This window comes from Aotus nancymaae, unplaced genomic scaffold (genome assembly GCF_030222135.1).
Source record: "Aotus nancymaae isolate 86718 unplaced genomic scaffold, 86718_ANA_hifiasm-v0.15.2.pri h1tg000038l, whole genome shotgun sequence".
Taxonomy (NCBI): Eukaryota; Metazoa; Chordata; class Mammalia; order Primates; family Aotidae; genus Aotus; species Aotus nancymaae.
In genome coordinates, this window is record NW_026988452.1 from 6,444,411 (window position 1) to 6,466,265 (window position 21,855).

The window sequence follows — 21,855 nt, forward strand, 5'->3', positions numbered from 1 at the left end:
TGGGGCTAGGAGGGTGGTAACAGTGACAAAAAACAGCCCCTGATGCCAAAGCAATCGCTGCTTTCATGTCCTGTCTCCAGGCAGACTTTTCTTCTGGAAGAATATTTTGTTTCCTCTCAAAGGAATAAAGAAATCTGAAGTCACAGCTTGATGTTATCCTTACAGCTGTAACTGTTGCCTAGTAACCAGATTCCCCCTCTCCCTGCTTGTTACCAAGGAGAGGGGAGAAAGGTAGAGAGGAGCGTACTTCTGAACCTCTTGAAAGCTATTGTCCTTCCTACTCCACACAGGACTCCTTGCTTCAGGGAGTTGGGTGGACCACCTGAGGCTAGCAGTTCAGGCTCCGTGAACAGAGGACCCCGGTCCTCTTGCCCTGGGCTGCTTGGGAGAAGACTGAGAAGAGCACTCATGGGGACATCTCCTTATGGAAGGAACCATGACAAACCCCCCTTCTCATTTTGGCCTACCCTAGGACAAACAGAGGATGTGCAGATGCTCCTGCGCTTTGGAGCAGATCCCACTTTGCTGGATCGACAGTCTCGGTCTGCTGTGGATGTCCTGAAGAGGAATAAGAACTTCAAAGCCATTGAGAAAATCAACAGTCACTTGGAAAAGCTAGCTACGTGTTCTAAGGACCTATCAGGTATAGCTTTCAGTGAATTAACTTTTTGGGGGGATAAAACTGGTTTTGTGGTATTAGATACAAGTCAGTTTATCTCTTCTTGGTATATATGGATGTGAGACCTACCAATCTTTCAAAAACTTTTTTTTTTTAAAGATAGAATGAGACATCTCTTATTTAGAGAGATGCTACGTCATTCTGGGAACTTTTCCAAGTCCACCTTTGGACAGTATGGGTGATTTTTTTTCCTTTGCATACACGCACACACACACACACACAAATTAGAATATGAGATAACAAAAATCAAGTCTATTCTTTAGAAAAAATTATAGCCAACAATTTAAAATTTACATATATCTATCTATATCTTGATTTATCAATTTGGGACGGCACCTGCTGACAGGATGTGTAAAAGTTGAAGTGCTAGGCGGTGTCAGTCCTGTTTGTTGGATTTTGTGTAGTAATGCTATTTGTATCATTTATATTCTGTTTCTTAAGTTTTTCATGCTTCATCTACAGATTGATTCTAAAAATTGAAAATCAGTGAATGACATTTGCATGGTAGTGTAATTATGTAAATGTTACTCTTTCTACAACTAGTAACATGGCCAGACCCATAGAAAAGAATCACCAAATGTCCTCAAAACTTTGCTCTTTAAATGTGATACTCTTTAAGCATCTCAGTTTAATGAAATGTGTGTATGTTTTTATACTTCTTGTAGTTCTTGCACTCATACGTGACTCCTATGGCTAATGTTATCCACATAGATTTCCTTCTTGATATGTTGGAATACCTGGTCAAGTAAGTTTTTCATGGAGGAGGGATAGATAGTAGACTACAGAATTTTTGAAAATGTCTTTCTTTTATTCTCATCTTGATGGATAACTTGTCTGAATATAGGCATTGTATTTCATTAAGAGTAAGTTACACTCCCCTCCCTGATTTTAACATCTTTGAGATGAGAACGGTGATGTGTCATAGTTTAATGGCAGCCTTTTCTGGTATGTTCCATCAATTTCTATGGTATCTTAGGTGTATGAAATAAACTGTAAAACCTTGTTCTTCACAACTTTGTGTAAATTATTTCATTATCTTCTAGCCCTCATTGCTACCAATAGAAGTCTGATGTCAGTCTCATTTTTTCCCCCTCTAGAATTTTCTCTGTCCTTGGAGTTCTGAAATTTCCCTAGTAGGTATCTAGACATGGGTCCTTCCTCATTCTTCTGGCTTGGCACCTGTGGCTCTTGCCTTCTGTTTTTTAGCTCAGGGAAATTATCTTCTATTATTTTGTTCCCCTCCAAGTCTCTTTTCTCTTTGCCACTATTATTAAATGGATGAGCTTCTTGAATTTATAATATATGTCTCTGTACCTTTCCTTGCTACTCCTTTTTTATTCCCAGATCTTTAAATTGGTCTGAAACTTCTTCTTTTATAATTCAGCTTGTCCACTGCTGCGTTTTTAAATTTGGAAAATCATGGTTTTAATTTCTAGGAACTCTTTTTGTTCTGATTGTTTCTTATCTATAGCAGCTATGCATGCTTTATATTTGCCACATCTTGAATTGCATTTGAAAAAGCAAATAATTAAAAAAAAACTTTCTTATTTCTTCCCTGAATTATCTGGATTATTTATGTTACTTTTGGGGTTAGTAGACTCATCGTTTTTTTTTTTTTTTTTTGAGACAGACTCTGGCTCTGTTGCCCAGACTGGAATGCAGTGGTGCAATCTCAGCTCACTGCATCTTCCACCTCCCAGGTTCAAGCGATTCTCCTGCCTCAGCCTCCCAAGTCACTGGGATTACAGGCGTGTACCACCATGCCTGGATAATTTTTGTAGTTTTAGTAGAGACTGGATTTTGCCACGTTGGCCAGGCTGGTCTCGAACTCCTGACCTCAAGTGATCCACCTGCCTCTGCCTCCCAAAGTTTTGGGACTACAGGTGTGAGCCATCTCTCCTGGCCCGACTTATTTTCTTGCTTCTCTTTTGTGCTATTCTTTTTCCCTAATTATCTTCTGCTCTTTGGATGGTTTATATTTATGATTGATGGACTAGATTGATTAACACTCAATAGGTGGTTAGCATGCATTTCTTGCAGTTATTTAAATGTGCTTTCCTAGAAACACTCCTTCCCTTGAATGTGCAAGTGGGCAGCAAGTTGCAGGCAACCTGTAGAGGGCATGCATTGGGCTGGGACATAGTCTGCTCACTGTGGATTATTGCAGTTGCCAACCAAAGTGAGAAAAGCTTTATGTGAGGGAGATTGAAGCTGCTTGGTTTTTTTTGTTTTGTTTTTTTTTTTTTTTTGGAGGTGGAGTCTTGCTCTGGAGTGCAGTGACGCGATCTCAGCTCACTGCAACCTCCTCCTCTCAGGTTCAAGTGATTCTCCTGCCTCAGCCTCCCGAGTAGCTGGGACTACAGGCATGCTACCATGCCCGGCTAATTTTTTGTATTTTTAGTAGAGACAGGGTTTCACCATATTGGCCAGGTTGGTCTTGATCTTCTCACCTTGTGATCTGCTCGCCTTGGCCTCCCAAAGTGCTGGGATTACAGGCATGAGCCACTGCGTCCGGCCTGCAAATTTTATCTTTTGTTAATTTTAATCTCGGTTCTTAGAATACTGTGCATGTTCATTTAGTGTTAAAGTCTTTAGCATAAGTCATTCATGTTGGTTTAGTTTTTAAGGTTTTAGTTTTTTTATTTTATTTTAGTTTTCTTGCATAATAGAATCCTTGAATATCTGTTAATCCTAAAAATACCTCATCTTCTGAGACAAGGTTCTTGCTCTCGCTTCTCCTCTGTCTCCTTCACCAGTTAAATCTGTGACCTGGGTTTGGAATCGAGAATAGACTCAGTAGAATCGCAGCGTGTCCCCTTTTCACTCATTAGAACTCACCTGTACTTGCTGGGCAGAAAAGCATGCAGAGGGCACTGTGCATCATTCCAGGCTTGCCATTTGGTTCACCAGGTAGCCTGTGACACTAGTGAATGCAGTCAAGCCTAAAGCCCTCCATACTCAATGGTAAACTTGTTGGATGTTAGAAAACTGTAAAGTTTTCCAGACCATTGGTCACACAGATTTTCTTGCCATGCTAGAAGAATATTGGAAGACTATAGAGAAACATGAGTGAAAGGAACTAGTGAAAAAAAAATCTATAAAGAGGATAAGTTAATCAGGAAGGGCTGGCAAGGTGCAATCATATATTTCTCAAAGTATTCTAGGCAGTGGAACTTTTTTTTTTTTTTGAAATGGAGTTTTGCTCTTCTTGCCCAGGCTGGAGTGCAATGGCACGATCTCTGCTCACTGCAACCTTTGCCTCCCGGGTTCAAGCGATTCTCCTGCCTCAGCCTCCTGAGTAGCTGGGATTACAGGCGTGCACCACCACCCCTGGCTAATTTTGAATTTTTTTAGAGATGGGATTTCACTGTGTTGGTTAGGCTGGTCTTGAACTCCTGACCTCAGGTGATCCACTCCCTTCAGCCTCCTAAAGTACTGGGATTACCGGCACTAGCCACTGTGCCTGGCCCAGCAGTAGAACTCTTGGAGAGGCCATTCTCTAAATGTGATCTCTATAAGTGATGATCTTTGAATGAAATTGTGTACTGAATATCGTTCCTTTATACATCCAGAGAGTTGTATGGAGTTATATGCATACGTTTTGTTTCAAAGATTTTACCGATGGCACAAATAAAACCTAACGTGTAGCTGTGGGACCTTTCTAGACCAGGTCCGTGAAATATACATTTCTGAGATGATGAAAATGTTCAGCTACCTGTTCTGGTCTGATATAGTAGCCACTCATCACATGTGACTGTTGAACAGTTGAAATGTGTGTGGCTCATGTATCTGAAGAAACAGAAATTTAATTTTATTTAATTAACTGTAATTTTATGTAAGTTAGTGGCCATGTACGGGATAGTGTAGCTTTAGACTTTAGCCCCCAGAAAGTCTTTCTATCCAGAACAGTAGCTGAGGAGACTGCGGGAGAATCAAAAGAGGAGGCCCAGGTCCATGGGAATGAAGGTGGATCTACTGTTTTTAAGGACCTTAGTCCTTCCCCATCCTAATCCATTAAAGGGACAGATGGAAGCATTCATTATCTTTAGGAAGAGCTGCTGCTAGGGAGCTGTACTGGTGCCTGACATCTGTTTTTCACATCTATGGTCCTGAGTATAGTAAAATTAGGATATGAGTTGTGTTACATCTGGATGAATGAACATTCCAATTTACAGACTGTGATGAAAGATATTCTCCCTTGACTCTTCCTAAAGTTTGCTGTACCCCATTTTGCTGATAATAGCAGTGCTCATCTCTTAGGATGGGGCTGCTTTTGGCAACTAGGTGAGAAACAAAGGGTCTCGCTAAAGATTTCTGCTGTTCTCTAAACCAGTGTTTCTCCACCTGAACATGTACATGAATCATTTGGGGGCCTGCTAAAATGCACATTTTGATTCAGCAGGTTCAGAGCAGGACCTGAGATTCTGTATTTCTCACTCACTGCCAGGGCATTCCAGAGACCACTTTGAGGAGCAAGGCTTTAGTCCTAAATAGTCGAGATTATAGAACTGTCTTTAGCCAGTTTTCATAGCCACCACCAGAGGGCAGCATGTCCACTTTCTCTAGCTGCCGTGGCTGCTCAGTTTTTTTCTTAGGACCAAGAGCTGCAAGATTGGAAGCTTTGCTTTCCTCACTGTTGTTTGTGATCTTCTCTCTGATTCACTGGTTCTTGGCCTTTTCGAGTCCCTCACATGAGGCCTCTGAAGCCTTATCTCTCTGGTCCTCAGGTGGGGAGCCAGCTGCTTTCTGGCGGGTTCAGCACCAGGACAGTGCCCCTTCAGTCAATGCAGGCATGGGGTATTGACTTAAAGGATGTCTGTCCTATTTCTTCCTTTTTACAAAACCAGTTTTTAAAAATTCATCTATATTTAGAAAATGTATGAAACGTAGGAAAGAAACTATTAATTCTCTATAATAGTACCTGCCAGAAAAAAACTACTCTATTTGTGATGTGGTCATTTAGTCTTATTCCATGCATTTCTAGTTATATATTTATATTCCCTTTTATAGAAATGCAATGAGAATGTAAATTTAACATAAATATGTGTAGTAAAACCTAACAGTTTTGCTTTTTAAACCTTATAAAAAGATTTTGGACAAAAATGAAATCTCTTTTTGAATTAATTTATTTTATTTTATATTACTTCTGACTATGGTTGCAACTTCAGAAGAGCATTTTAATTTTTAATTTCCAATCTGCATATATACACAGTAAGTCTTCTCTTAATGTTATCAACAGGTTATTGGAAACCGACTTTAAGGAAAATGTGTAACGAAACCAGTTTTACCTTAGGTTAGTTGATAACAAGAGTTAAGTTCCTGGGGCATATTTTTGGTCACAAAAGCATTAGCAAACTTCTAAATAAAGATCAAAACACCTCTAATTTTAAGCATGGAAATAAATATGAGCCATACATGCATTTAAGAAAGGTTAATAAAAACGAGTAAGGTATTTACCCAGTCATTCCAGTTCAGGGTTGCAGGTGGCCAATTTATTCTGGCAGCTTGGGGAGCCAGGTGGGAGCCAGCCCTTGACAGGATGCCATTCAATTGCAGGGCTCACTCACACATCCACACTCACTCAGACTCGGACAACTGAGACATGCCAGTTCACCTGTCGTGCCCATCTTTGGGGTGTGGGAGGAAACTGGAGTACTTAGAGAAAATCCATGCAAACATGGGAAGAACATGTCCGTTCCACACATTCACCCTGGCAGGGACTCAGTTTATTTTCTCATCAATGTTATAATGAAACTCTGTTGAAGGAAATGTTATTGGAGGACCTGCTGTGTTTGCTAAATGTGATCATTGTTGGAAATTTGTAAAAGTATAGTTTTATATAAAAACAAATTTATTGTGATTACATGTTAGCACATTCTTACTCAGTCTTTTGTTGTTCAGTACTTACATAGTCATCTTTTTAAGAACTCTTGATGATAATGCATAAGGAACTTTGTTTCCTGATGTTTCCTTTGATTCTTTTTAAGCTTATAGGAAATTTAGAAACAAAATCAGAAAAGATCAGTGAAGTAAACAAGTCACCCACAGCCCTCCTACCCAGGGATACCATTTGGCAGTATTTAGCAAGTTTCCATCTGTATCATTCTCTGATTTCTTTCCTGATGTTTGAATATTTTGCTCATCTATATCTGCCTTCTTAACAAGCCTGAACCATGTAATCATGTATTTATTATGCAGCTGCATCTAATTGTCTCTTTTGTTGAGCTTAGTATGTTTCTGTTCATTTTCATGAGTTTTTTACTAAACTTATTTTCCTGGAGGAAGAATGATGTTTCTGCAAAGCTTTTATCAGGCAGACAAGCAGCGAGTTTCCATCAGCTTGATAGTGAAGGAAGTTTCTCTTTTACCAAAGGTCTGATTTTGTTTTTCTGTACTGTGAGTTTTTATCGTTTTTTGTGTCTTCATAGGTATTTTAGGCTGAAGATGGCAGGGCAAAGTCCAGGGATGCTAGCCAGATACTGCTTTCCTACACACGTTTTCTATCTCAGTGAGCTTCCAGCCAAGGTGATGTGGACTTTCTTTGCTGAATGATTATCATTTTTGTTCTCTGGAGGATGATGCTGTAGTGGATCCTCCTTCTGCCTGGCACTTGAACGTCTCTAGATTAGAGAGGGCAATGAGCATTTGCCCGAGAAGTGGATGTGTGTATGTTTCTGGCGTTCTGGCTTGATTTACTGAAATGTGATTCAGACGTGTGTGAGAAGGTGTAGCAGATGTCGGAGTTCTGCCTGGATCTCCTTGGATCCCTTTTACCATTTCTGAGTGACCCCTGACACTGGGGTGTGTGCAGTTTGAAAAGCCAGCACCCAAGGCTTGTTTTCAAGGGAGTGTCTTTGGCTTACAGAGCCTGTTTTACTCATGCTTCTTTAAATCAGAAATGTCTGGGAATTTATATTGTCCCAAGGCAGCCTGTAGCTAGTAACTGATAGATGCGAGAATATGAAAGCCCATTTCCTTTGCCTTGCATAGGGACAACTCTGAAGTGTGACTTACGCTCCTGAACCTTCCTGTGGGATAAGGCCAAGGCCGTCCTCTGTGGGACTTTGCCTGAGTGCGTACCTGTTCTTGGCTTCCTCTCTCACCCGTATTCTGCTTCCCCTACTCCCCTGCTGGTCTTCCTCCTTAATAAACCACTTGCACGCAAATCTAGTGTCTGCTGCCGGGGAACTGACTGAAGGATGCTTTCAATTTTTTTCCCATTTTCAGATAGTCTGTCTCTTGTAAAGTATTCCTACTCAGGTAGAACGTGACGTTGGCCATTCATTCATCTCTTCACAACCATGCTAGTGTTACTCTGGGCCAGGCTCTTTTCATTTAATGTGAAAATAAATGTCCAGTTCTGCTCCCTTATCTGTTCAGTAAGATTCCATTTTAATTAAAAATAATTTTTGATACCTAATAAAAAAGTTTGTCCTTTTTCTCAATATTTCATCAGTGAGTATTTTCTTTCTTCCTCTCCCTCTCTTTCTCTCTCTCTTTTTTTTGACACAGGGTCTTGCTCTGTTGCCCAGTCTGGAGTGCAATGGTGTAATCATTGTTCATTGCAACCTCAACCTCCTGGGCTCAGGTGATCCTCCTGCTTCAGCCTCCTGAGTAGCTGGGACCATAGCCATGTACCATTATACCTGGCTAATTTTTCTATTTTTTAAATATATGTATATATGTTTGTGTATATATATGTATATGTGTATACACACACACACACACACACACACACACACACACACACGTTTTGTAGAGATGGGGTTTTGCCATGTTGCTCAAGCTGGTCTTGAACTCCTGAGCTCAAGCAATCCCCTGTTTCAGCCTCCCAAAGTGCTGAGATTACAGGTATGAGTCACTGGTCCCAGCCAGTAGGTGTTTTCTCATCATGACTACTTTATCAAATAAGTTGAATGAAAAAGATATTGTTTTCCCTGTCTTGGCCAGAGAGATGGCTTCTTACTTGGCCTTTTCTTTTTGCAAATAAGACATAAAAGTTTGGGTGGCTGACATGTAGCTGGATGTTGCTATCGCGCTAAGCCCTCTTCCTGCTGTCACTCCCTGAATTGTTATATCAGTTATCTGTTGCTGCATAACAAAATACTCCAAATTTAGTGGCTTAAAACAACAAGCATTTGTTTAGCTCCTGATTCTATGGGTCAGCACTATAGTCTGGGCTGTTCCTACAGTCTTTGGTGATGTTGGCTGTGTTCTTTCACATCTGCAGGGCCTCAGTTTGGACGATTAGGCTGATCCTCCCTGTGTTCTGTTGTCTCTTATCTCTCAGCAGGCTAGCCTGACTTGTTTACACGATGGAGGCCAGAGCCTCAAGAGAGTCAGCAGAAGTATACAAGGTTTCTTGAGGCTCAGGCTCAGAACTGGCACAAAAATCACATCTACTGGGCCAGGCGTGGTAGCTCACGCCTATAATCCCAGCACTTTGGGAGGCCGAGGCGGGAGGATCATGAGGTCAAGAGATCGAGACCATCCTGGCCAACATGGTGAAACCCTGTCTCTACTAAAAATACAAAAAAATTAGCTGGGCGTGGTGGTGCACGCCTATAGTCCCACCTACTTGGGAGGCTGAGGCAGGAGAATTGCCTGAACCCGGGAGGCGGAGGTTGCAGTGAGCCAAGGTCATGCCACTGCATGCCAGCCTGCTGCCTGGTGATGGAGTGAGACTCTGTCTCAAAAAAAAAAAAAAAAAAAATCACATCTACTGCATTCTATTGGTCATAGCAAATCCTGAAGCCAGGCCAGAATCAGGGGAGGGTGGAGGGGAAAGAGGCTCCACTTCTTGATGGGAGGAGCGGCAAAGTCACATTGCACAGCATGTGAATATGTGGAGGGTTGGAGATTGTGGTTATTTTTGCAATCTGTAACAGCTGCAATTTCTGTATTCAGAAGCATCACCTGGTGCTGTTTTGTAGGATTCAGCCATGGTGATGGACCCGCTAGTGAAAACGACATTTTCAGGAAGGTCTTGGAGCAGCTGGTGACGTGTGCAAACTCAGGAAACTGGTTATTGCATAAAAACTTTCTGAAGCAGGAAGTAGTTCAGAGGTTCTTGCGCCTGCTCTCTACCCTCCAAGGTAATTTTTTTCACAGCGTTCAATTATGTTAAAGATGATTTATGTTCATCAAAATTCTTGTCTAATATCTTTCAAAAATTAATTTTAAAAAATAAAGGTAATGTATCTACAGGTAAAACATTCAGATAGCAAAGAGCATTCTTTGTTGTAAAATCTATTACATATCCCTGAACTTCAACCCCTAAATTCCATCCCCAGGAACAACCTGTTACTAGGTTTTTATGTGTCCTTCTAGAATTTCTCTTTGCATATACAGTCATTTAAAAAGTACTACAGCTGTTTCTGTCTTCTGTAGATACTGGCTAATGTTGGAGTATATAAAGTTATTGTAGAATTGAGTGTTCTTTTTCATTATGGGGAAATCAGGAAACTTCCTGAAAAGAACTTTAGATAACAAAAATTTTAATAATTTGGGAAGATTCTAGAAATTCTAAGTAGATGAACTTTAGTATTTTTAAAACTGACAATTCATAAGGCTGAGTTGTCTCAATTTTACAAAGAGCGCAGGAAGGCATGGCTAGAGAAACCCAAAGAACTCAGGGTATGCAGCAGATGATTGTATTTAAGGCTTGGAGTTTAGCATTCGAGTACCAGATTTGTGACCTTAGGCCAGTTACAACCTCTTTAATCTTCAGTTTCTTCATCCCTTGCCTTGGCTAGGGAAATAACCTCAGGAGATAATGGATATAGGACACTTATTCTAATGTCCTGCACATAAAATGCCAGTACTTGTTAGCTGTTAGGATGGGCTGGGATGAGGCTAGGTTGTCAGCCTTTCTTCCTTAGGTATCAGTGAGTCAAAGATAACCAGCATACCTGTTACACACACTCTAGGATGGGGCCGCTTTCTGTTAGATATAGACATTCTGTACAAACCACATCTAGGGAGCCTTTGGTTTTTGGACTTAACGCCATTTGCTCTATGACCCATAAAGACTGTCCTCATTTATACTTAGGGTTGTGGAAATAAAATCTTATTTAATTGGATTTGGTAAAATTCTCATAAGAGCCCATGCGATGGGAATGTGCTTCTCCAGTGTCGGTTGTGTCTTATGGCCTGTGTTCCTGTGCCTTCTTGTTTCTCTGGAGGGTATCGTGTGTGTTGGTGTGGATTTCTCTTTCTCTCGCTTCGGCCTCGTTACTTTCCCTGTTCCTCTTAACTCCTTACTCTCTGTACCTTTCTTGAAGGTCCCTCCCTCAGCTGTCTTCCAGAGCTGAGTGGGTCTCTAATCCACCCAAGCCTTTTGACTTTTTTCTGTCTTCACTTTTGCTTTTTTCCTCCTTTTTGTATCCATAACTGGCCATAGGGTAGGATATTTATAGCTCTTCCTATTGAAAATGACAGACTCAAATGGGCTAAAAATTGGCAAAAAAGTGACTTTTTTTGGCTCTCATAATAAAAATGCCAGGCTGGCTTCAGGGAGCTCACCACAGTCACTAGGACCCATCGTCTCCCGCCTTTCCACTCAGCTGTCCACCAGCTGGCTGCCAGCGCAGACTCTGTGGAGATGAGATTGGGGTCTCTAATCTCTGACTTGTCCCGCATTTCTGGACTTGTGGACCCCTCTGTTTCTCTCCCAGTGGTTTGAACAAATGTCCTGGGTCTCACGTTTGATCACGGTGTGTACCTCTGTTCCTAACTGTGATCAGAAGGATGGAGATGCTTGATTGGCTTAGGACCAAATCCCATGCTGCTCTCTCCCATCCCTGCATCAACGGAGAGTGCCGGAAGGTGGGAGAGGGCTGTTCCAGAAGGTGAGCAAATAGATTCTGGGGGACAAAAATTGCAAATGCCTATTTAAGTAGTTTGCCTTTTACACTTTTATTCTGATTCCTGTTAAAATAAGATGATAGACTAGCCTATATTTAATTTCTTCTTATTTTAAAATGAACATTTTAAATATTAAAATGAATATTCATTTTAGAAAACTTGGAGAAAGATGGGAAGCAAGAACTAGCAAATGCAAATCAGGTTGCTCTTATTTAGGTAATCCTTGATTTTTTTCCCCTTCTGCTCTTCCTGCTTTCTTACTGGTAGGGTTGCCAGACAAAATACAGAATGCCCTGTTGAATTTAAATTTCAGATAGGCAATGAATAATTTTTTAGTATAAATATGTCCCCGAATATTGCATGTATATACTTACACAAAAATTTATTTGTTGTTTATCTAAAATTCAAATTTAATTGGCATCTTGTGTTTTTATTTGCTAAATCTGGCCACCTACTTGCTGAAGATGTGTTTAAAATGTTTTCCACTCTGGAGATTCACCAGCCGTATGAAGAGAGATAACCCTTATCCTGTCTCTAGACATCTAAAGATCAGATGGAAACATTTATTTATCATGATAAAAAATTAAGAACTGAGGGATAAACCATCCTTTCATGGTTACCTTACAGCTCTTGACTTTTTAATTGTTCTCTAGGGTCTCTCAGTATTTCAGTGTTTATTAGGAGAGGACACTCTTAATATCATGCAGAATTCAGATCAGGCTTTTGCCCTTTTGATCTCAGTAGAATACTCTGAATTCAAGTATTCTGCTTTAAGACACAGTCATCATTCTTTTGCCTCCTGGGCCAGGCCCTGTATTCTTCAGAGGGTATTTCTAATCTTCCCATGAAGTCTCAAGGTCAGTGTTTATACTGATGTTCACGAGTGGTTAAGCAACATGCCCCAATTAATTAATTACTTGTTTGTGGTATCCCCAGTGCTTAAAAGGACTGACCTGTAATCCATGTTAAGTATATATGGATGTTGGGTTGTGGTTGGGGAAAGAAGAGGAATCATGAACATTTTTGGAATGTGTTTTTCCTCTTATTTTTGAAAGAAATTCCTCCTGACCTGGTCTGTGACATTAATCAAGACTGTGCCAGCACCTTCTTCAAATTCTTATTGGAAAAACAGAAATGGCCTGAGATGCTTCTGCTGCTGACCCGCAAAGTAAGTGGAGAGCCTCCACTTGGAGATTGCTTCATCAAAGACTGCAACTTCTCAGACCTCGACATCTGTACCATCATCCCCCACCTCAGCACCTGGGACCAGCGGAAGACACAGCTTCTGGGCTGCCTGATAGACAGTGGAGGTGAGAGTGACTGGATGCTGAGCGTTGGAGACTTGTCCACATTCTCCACATGATGGAGTCCAGGCCACTCCCTGCCTGTCCCTTGCTTTTGGAGGCACCATGAAGTTCACCCTCACTGTCTCCCCTGTGTATTCTTGTTTTGAAACAGTGATGGAGGTTACTGCCCTCTAAGTGAGTTGCCCTTGAGGAACTCTGCACTTTTGTGAATTCCAGTTACTACCTTTCTCTTTCTCCTGTATGAGAAACATCAGGTGTGTGGAGGCTCCTTGGCTCTGGTTTGGCCCACAGCAGTCATTTCCTCCTGACCTCTGGCTAGGCTTTGACTTGCAGTGGATATGCTGTGTGGATCCTTGTCCACTTCTGTGACATTCTTTTCCGATCAACTGATTGGAATTCGAGATGCTTGTTTTTAAAGAAACGGTCAAGTAATTGTGGGTGGAAGCATCTGCTGCTTTAATCAGAACTGTCATGCATGGCTGGGTGTGTGTCTGGAGTGTGGAGACATCTTGCTGAATTGGGTTTTATTTCCAAGCTTATTTAGAAACACCAAAATCCTCCCACCCCTGTCCCTCACAACCCCAGTAATGCCACTACTAACTGTGTGGCCTCAGGCAGGCTATATATGTCTTCATCTCCTCATTGGTAAAACGGGAATAAATAGGCCCCCTTTCTTAGGGCTGTTTTGAATATTAAATGAGTTAATGTGTGCAGACTTTTAGAAGAGTACCTTGGCTATGTAGTTTTCTGCTTGTTTTGTGCTATAAGAAGCAATGTCTTTCATGGGAAAAGAGGTTATATGTTGTCAATAACACATAGTTGGTAAGATATAACAGTAACACACGAGACATTATGTGTTATCAATAGCACATTGATCCTTAGCCCTCAAAGTGCCACACACTGTGCAAAGCCTTTAGGTGTTGGCTCCATCCACAGCTTTCAGGAGATAGATGGGGTTGCTTCTGTAATTTATTTCTTTAAACTCCTTCCTTAAGTGGAGTGTTACTTTCTTTGTCTGGAAACCACGGCTGTCATGGAATTCCTGTTTTATTCCTTGATTCAGCAAGCAGTTTTAGAGCACGTCTCAGGATCAGGTGCTAGGAACCAAGTCCGCAGAGGTGAGTGCACAGCTGCTGGAAGCGTGTGCAGGAGACTGCAGATCCACACTGGGGGGTCTGCCTTCTGGTGGAGGTTGGGGAACTTCCATGCAGAGGGGCTGTGTGAACTGAGCTAAAAAGAAGGTGATTTTGGGTGGAGAGGTGTCAGGGAAGATGGCAGTTGAGAATAAGAGCTCAGAAGCAAGTGATGTAGCGTGTTCTCACTCGTAAGTGGGAGTTGAACAGTGAGAACACGTGGACACAGGAGGGGAACATCACACACTGGGGCCTGTCGGGGGGTGGGCGACTAGGGCAGGGATAGCATTAGGAGAAATACCTAATGTAGGTGACAGGTTGATGGATGCAGCAAACCACCATGGCACATATATACCTATGTAACGAACCTGCACATTCTGCACGTGTATCCCAGAACTTAAAGTATAATCATAATAAAAAAAAAAAAAAAGCAAGGCATGTAGAAAGTATCCTCAAACTGACCGTCTCAGGTATGGTGTTACCTGAAATAACCAAGGGTTGGGTTTAAGTCCTCATGCCAGGACAGTGGGAATGGTGGGAACTATGCTCCTGTGGTGGGGAGGTGGAGAGGAGGCCGGGGCGAGGCTACTGGGGGAGGCCTTTGCCTTGCAGAGTGGGTGCTGGTAGGAGGATCTTGGAAGTTACGGAAGCATTAGCTCCTCCCTTGTCACTGAACGACTAACTGAAGCGGCCCCTCTCTCATCAGGCGAGCCAGGCTGTGCTTGCTCACATTGCCCTTCCTTCTGCCCCCTCCCAGCCTTGCCCGATGGTCTTCAGGAGAGCCAGGAGAAGCCACTTGTCATGTGCCTGAAACATGAGGACTTCGAATTGGCTTTCCTTCTCTTGACCAAGGGCGCAGACCCCCGTGCTATTTCTCTCATGGAAGGTGACACGCCTTTGCATGCGGCACTCCACATCTTTCTAGAGATCAAAGGTAAGCCCTTGTTTTTTAAGCAGCCTTTTCCTTGAGGAGAAAGCGGCTGGATATTAGAACTGATGCTATGTTTTCTGGTCTTTCCTTTTGTGAAAACTAGAGAGCTGGAAAAAAGCCCTTTTCTTGGCCAGGCCTGTCCAAGTCCCCTGGCCCCTCACTTGTAGCATGATGGGAAGAAGTGACAGTCATGATGAATAGTCAGGGTAGGTTGATGGAGGATTCTTAAGTGCCAGAGTTGCCTGTTGGTAGCTGAAAAGTACTTTCCATTTATTTATACCATTGTCAAGGGTCCTCATATGAAGGATCTTGCTAGAATCGTATACAGTTATTTCAGGAATAACCATGATGTTTGGGCTGGATAATTCTTTGTTGTAAGACACTGTCCTATGCGTTGGAGGATATTTAGAATTGTCCCTGACCTCCACCTACTAGTTGCCAGTGACACTCCCCTGGTTGTGACAATAAAAAATGTCTCTAGACGTTACCAAATGCCCCTTGGGGAATAAATCACCGTTGGTTGAGAACCACTGAGTTCTTTGATGGAAGTCAGATATTTGGGGGAGTTCAGTGTTCTGAGATGCCCCTGGCTGACATCACTCTCAAACCCCAGGATCTGCTGTACCCCGAGAAGAGTGGCTCAGTGCTCACAGGATTTCACTTGTGTCTTTCAGCTGACGTTGGTTTTAGCTTCCTCAACCATCTGTTGGATCTGTTTTGGTCCAACCCCACCGAATTCAACTACCTCAACCCCAACGTCCAGGACGGCAACGGGAACACGCTGATGCACATCCTCTTCCAGAAGGGCATGCTAAAGCGCATGAAGAAGCTGTTAGACCTGCTCGTGAAGTTTGACATCAACTTCAACCTGAAGAACAAAGAGGGCAAAGATGCACGGCACCGGATTAAGAAGAACGACTCTCTGCTCTTGGCCTGGAACAAAGCTCTCGTGGAGAACAGGCGGAGGAGCCGGCAGGACTCTGCTACCCACTTGGGGAAGCCCTCAAGGTCCACTGCCCCTGGTCACACGTCCCAGCCTAAGTCCCAGGGTTCATTCAAGTCACTGCCATGTGGTACCACTGCCAGAACCCTGTCTGAAGGAAATGCAGTCCCTGACAGCTGGGAGACTCTCCCAGATACCCAGGTGACCAAGGAAGAGCCTGGAGCTCTCAGGACACGCTCTCTGAGAGACCGCCTTATGCAGGACATCACAGAGTTGATTCAGCAGGTTGAAGTGGATCCATCTCTCTCAGAGGACTGTCCTCAGAGCTCTGAGTCTCTGGAGGCAGTAGCTGGCAAGGAAGGAAAGAAAGATGAGCTCCAGCCGACCTTGGGTGCAGGGGCCCCTGACTGTAGTGAGGTGGGGGAAGGACATGCTCAGGTGGGCCTTGAGGCCTTGCAGCTTGTGCCTGCTGATAACAGAGGGAAGGAGGGCAATGACGATCAGGATGACTGGAGCACGCAGGAGATTGAGACCTGCCTCCAGGACTTTGATAACATGACCTGGGAGATTGAGTGCACTTCAGAAATCCTGAAGAAGCTGTCTAGTAAGGTCATGTCTAAGGTCATCAAGAAGAAAGTCATCCTTGCCATCCAGCAGCTGGGGAATGGCGAGTGGACCCATGGCCTGCAGAAGCGACTGAAGCACCTGAAAGGAAGCATCCAGCTCTTCGAAGCCAAGCTGGACAAAGGAGCCCGGATGCTGTGGGAGCTTGCCATCGACTTCTCCCCTCGATGCAGTGAGAGCCCTGAGAAGATCATTGCCACAGAGCAGAACACGTGTGCCATGGAGAAATCAGGGCGGATCTACACGGAAATCATCCGGATTTGGGACATTGTCTTAGATCATGGTAAACTGGCCGATTCCATCAAGGCCATCTGCAATGCCTACAACCGGGGCTTGTCCTGTGTCCTGAGGAAGAAGCTGAAGGGTATCAATAAAGCCCAAGTGTCAGCTAACATGAAAATTCAAAAGCGTATACCTCGCTGCTATGTGGAGGACACGGAGGCCGAGAAGGGCAGGGAGCATGTCAATCCTGAGTACTTTCCCCCGGCCAGTGCAGTGGAGACAGAATATAACATCATGAAGTTCCACAGCTTCAGCACCAACATGGCCTTTAACATCCTGAATGACACGACAGCCACGGTGGAGTACCCCTTCCGGGTGGGTGAGCTTGAGTACGCGGTGATCGACCTCAACCCCAGGCCACTGGAGCCCATCATCCTTATTGGGCGAAGTGGCACGGGGAAGACCACCTGCTGCTTGTACAGATTGTGGAAGAAATTCCACGTTTACTGGGAAAAAGCTGAGCAGGCAGGGAGCCCGTTGCTGGCCAAACAGATCTGGCTGAAGAGAAGGTTGGAAGTGGAACCGGAAAGAGAGGGTCCAGGTGGGGAGGAAGAGGAGGAGGAAAAGGACGAGGAAGAGGAAGGTTCTGTTGAAGTGGAAACAGTTGACAGCATAGATGAGCAGGAGTACGAAGCCTGCATAGGGCGAGCCTGTGTGGAGCCAGCAGGGGACGGCCAAGCCACAGAAGCGTGTGCACCAGAAGATCCCCACCAGCTGGAGCATCTACATCAGATCTTTGTGACCAAGAACCACGTCCTGTGCCAGGAGGTACAAAGGAATTTCATTGAGCTTTCCAAGTCCACCAAGGCCACCAGTCACTACAAACCACTGGACCCCAACATTCACAAACTCCAGGACCTGAAGGACGAGAACTTTCCTCTCTTTGTCACTTCCAAGCAACTGCTTCTCCTGCTTGATGCGTCTCTGCCCAAACCATTTTTTCTGAGAAACGAAGATGGAAGCTTGAAAAGAACCATCATAGGCTGGTCCACCCAGGAAGAGTTGACCATCCCCAACTGGCAAGAGGATGAGGAGGAAGCTGAGGTGGATGGGGACTACAGTGAGGAGGACAGAGCTGTGGAAATGCGTACAGGTGACAGTGACCCCCGGGTGTATGTGACGTTTGAGGTGTTCAAAAATGAAATATGGCCCAAGATGACCAAAGGGAAGACCACCTACAACCCTGCACTGATTTGGAAAGAAATAAAATCTTTTCTAAAGGGCTCTTTTGAGGCCCTCAGCTGTCCCTATGGGAGACTCACTGAAGAAGCATATAAGAAATTAGGGAGGAAGCGGTCCCCCAATTTCAAGGAAGATCGGAGTGAGATCTACAGCCTTTTCTGTCTGTATCAGCAAATCAGGTCCCAGAAAGGTTATTTCGATGAAGAGGATGTTCTGTACAACATATCCCGGAGGCTGTCGAAGCTGAGGGTGCTCCCATGGTCCATCCACGAGCTCTATGGTGATGAGATTCAAGACTTTACCCAAGCCGAGCTGGCGCTGCTGATGAAATGCATCAACGACCCCAACGCTATGTTCCTCACGGGGGACACGGCGCAGAGCATCATGAAGGGCGTGGCCTTCCGCTTCAGCGATCTGCGCTCTCTGTTCCACTATGCCAGCAAAAACACCGCCGACAAGCAGTGTGCCGTCCGGAAGCCCAAGAAGATCCACCAGCTGTACCAGAATTACAGGTCCCACTCAGGTGAGTCTAGGCCTGGGCTTGCCAACTGGGGGTGCTTGGGCACAGACTTTGGGCTGCCTTTGAAGCAGCAGACTAGCTCTTGCTGGGTTTTTACAGCTGAAGGAAGGGGAATATTTTGGAATTTGTTAGTAAATATGCTCACGGACAAGAGATGGTATGATTTTGGCCACTGCTCCTTAAGTCGATAATCTAAGCTGTGGTTGGGTGGCAATTGACCTTTCAGTAATTATATCTCAAGAAGTTTGCCATAATATGAATACATTTCAGGGGGAACATTTAAACTGTTTGAGAACTTTTGTTAAAGCACTTTGGAAGTACCTGCTCATTTTATATAAAGTAATATACCAGTTGTAAGTCATTAATTCTTGAAGCCGGTTTTCTCCCAAAGAGAAGCAAAAAAAAAAAAAAAAGAGGGAGGGTGGTAGGCAGTGGAAGTTAACACACAGTCGGTGTTTTTTTTTGTTTTTTTTTTTTAAGACTGAGTCTTGCTCTGTTGCCCAGGCTGGAGTGCAGTGGTGTGATTTCGGCTCACAGCAACCTCCGCCTCCCAGGTTGAAGCAATTCTCCTGCTTCAGCCTCCTGACTAGCTGGGATTCCAGGCACCCACCACCACACCTGACTAAGGTTCTTTTTTTGTATTATGTTATTAGAGATGGGGGTTTCACCATCTTGGCCAGGCTGGTCTCAAACTCCTGACTTCAGGTGATCCACCTGCCTCAGCCTCCCAAAGTGCTGGGATTGCAGGCATGAGCCACCGCGCCCAGCCACACTCAGGTGTTTATAATTTGTGTCTTAGTTTTGCACCCTCTCTGTGCCAGGCGCAATGCTTAACACTTTACATTTAGTATGCATGCTTAATCTTCATAACACCACTGCAAGGGAAGCTCAGTCCTATTTTATAAAGGAGAAACTGAGGCACACAAGTTTAAATAACAGGATACCAATGCCAGGTATTTCCTTTATGGTTTATATATACTAATAAATTTACCTCCTTTGGCCTACAAATATCAGTTGACAATATGGAGTGTTATTTTACATGTTTAAAGACTTTAATGGGATCATGCTGGACATATCTTTCTGCAACTGAGTATTTTTATCTAATGTTATGTTGTCGAGATTTCTTTTTTTTTGAGATAGAGTTTCGCTCTGTCGCCCAGGCTGGAGTGCAGTGGCGCAACCTTGGCTCATTGCAACCTCCACCTCCTGGGTTTAAGTGATTCTCCTGCCTCAGCCTCCCAAGTAGCTGGGATTACAGGCGCCTGCCACCACGCCCAGCTAATTTTGTATTTTTAGTAGAGACAGGGTTTCACCATGTAGGTCAGGCTGATCTTGAACACTGTTGACTTCAGGTGATTCACCCACCTCAGCCTTCCAAAGTGCTGGGATTACAGGCATTAGCTACCACACCCGGCCTGTTGTTGAGATTCTGAATGTTTGTAATATGGAGTTCTAGTGCATTCATTGAGGTTCACATAGCATAAAAGGCACCCATTTGAAATGTGCAATTTAGTGTTGTTTAATGTATTCACAAGATTGTGCAACTATCACCATCATCTAATTCCAGAACATTTTCAGAAATTAACCCTCCCCCAAAACCCATAACCATAGTAGTTACTACTCATTGTGTCTTCTCCTCCCACTCCATGGCGACAACTCATCTTTCTGTTTCTATGGATTCGCCTATTGCGGGCATTTCATATCGGCGGAATCATACAATATGAGGCCTTTTGTGTCTGGTTTCTTTCGCTCAGCTTCATGCCTTCAGGGTTTATCCATGTATAGTATGTATCAGCACTTTATTCCTTTCTTTGGTTGAAGCATCTTTTATTCTTTGAGTATGATTAATGGTTATATCAAAAATTACTTGTCTAGTTCCCTAGAAGGCCGTTTAAGTGGATTCCATAGCAATTTTTGTGCCCTTTTCTGATTCTCTTGTTAATGAAGATAGATCTTTGGCCCCTACTAACTCCTAATGGGAAGGAAACCACAGTGAAAGCTTATTTGCTTAGATTTAGCAGTTTCCACTTCGGTTTATTCCTTTATATTGTATACCTTTAATGACAGTAGTATTGGATAGCCAAATTTTCCTTTCATTATTTGGTAATAACAATGAAGATACATATGCCCATTTCATGACATTCTGCCTAGACCGTTACATCTATCTGGCGTTCGTAAAGGGCACGTGGCCTCTAAGAATAGTGGAGAGACCCAGGAAGTTCTATATTCAAATCCTATCACTTGGAGGTATTTATTAGCTGCTCAGAACTCAGAGTTCCTATTTGTAAAAGTGCAATTGTCTCATCTGTCTCACTGCATTGTGGTGAGGATTAAATGGGATGACTTTTATAAAGGTGCCTGCTGTATGATAGGCATTCAGTCAATGTCACTATTAATGTCACTTCAGATATTAGAAGAGAAATGGGACCCAGGAATAAAGCTCTTTGGAAAATCCTCTCCCCTCCTCTGACGTTTCTTCTTAGTGTAATCCTCTCTCGACTGGGTATAAACCTAGTGGAAAAGGGTGCGTGAGGCCTTGGCTGCTGTCCTTAGCTAACGTGCAGCACTCTTGTTACCATGGTAATGGTGCTTCCAGCTCTGTAAGCACCAATGGGAGAGGACAAGGTAATTCTGGTTTTCTTACCAAAGTCTATACCAGCCCCTTATGTGAGCATTCTAACAGCTCTCATTGTTTATATTACATTTTTGCCTTGACTTTTTGTGAGGTAATTTTCTCTAATATGAATATAGGCTGGGAATGAGATCCCACAAAACTCTCTGAGCACAGCAACATGTCTCTGCCTTTATCCACTGTACCCAGAGAGCTCAGGGCTGCAGTGGTAATCAAATGGGAACTGGACACAGACTTGCAATTATACATACTGTAGGGGCCAAATCTGCTTCTCAAGAAAAACACGTGCCCCACCCCAGATAACCAAAACACTCAGTCATGTTGTTCATTATCCAACTTGTGTTTTCTGTTTTATTCCAGGAATCCTCAATCTGGCCTCTGGAGTGGTGGATTTACTTCAGTTCTATTTCCCAGAGTCTTTTGATCGCCTTCCAAGGGATACTGGCCTCTTTGACGGTCCGAAGCCAACTGTTCTGGAGTCTTGTAGCGTAAGCGACTTGGCGATTTTGCTACGAGGGAATAAAAGGAAAACTCAGCCCATTGAATTTGGAGCCCACCAGGTGAGCTACTTGGGATTTTACATTTTGAAATAAAAGGCAGTTTGCAGTTGAAAAAAGCTTTGAGAGGCTAAATTATTCCACAAGGTAGAATTCAAAATAGTCCCTGTCCCACAATGGGTGAGTTCCAGAGATGGCCGAGTGGCCAGGTGTTTTAATCTTCCCCCTGGCCTGCCCGACCACGTTTATGCTGGCCATT

General features: G+C 43.5%; 1 protein-coding gene across 1 annotated transcript in view; it reads left to right on the top strand.

Moving 5' to 3' along the window:
• TRANK1 (tetratricopeptide repeat and ankyrin repeat containing 1) overlaps positions 1 to 21,855 on the top strand; it is an 84,009-nt gene that overhangs the window by 36,755 nt on the left and 25,399 nt on the right. The window contains exons 8-13 of the mRNA XM_021666560.2: positions 473 to 643; positions 9,613 to 9,774; positions 12,601 to 12,855; positions 14,743 to 14,919; positions 15,591 to 18,470; positions 21,460 to 21,659. Of these exons, the coding sequence (XP_021522235.2) occupies positions 473 to 643; positions 9,613 to 9,774; positions 12,601 to 12,855; positions 14,743 to 14,919; positions 15,591 to 18,470; positions 21,460 to 21,659 (3,845 nt within the window). The remainder of the gene's footprint in view (positions 1 to 472; positions 644 to 9,612; positions 9,775 to 12,600; positions 12,856 to 14,742; positions 14,920 to 15,590; positions 18,471 to 21,459; positions 21,660 to 21,855) is intronic.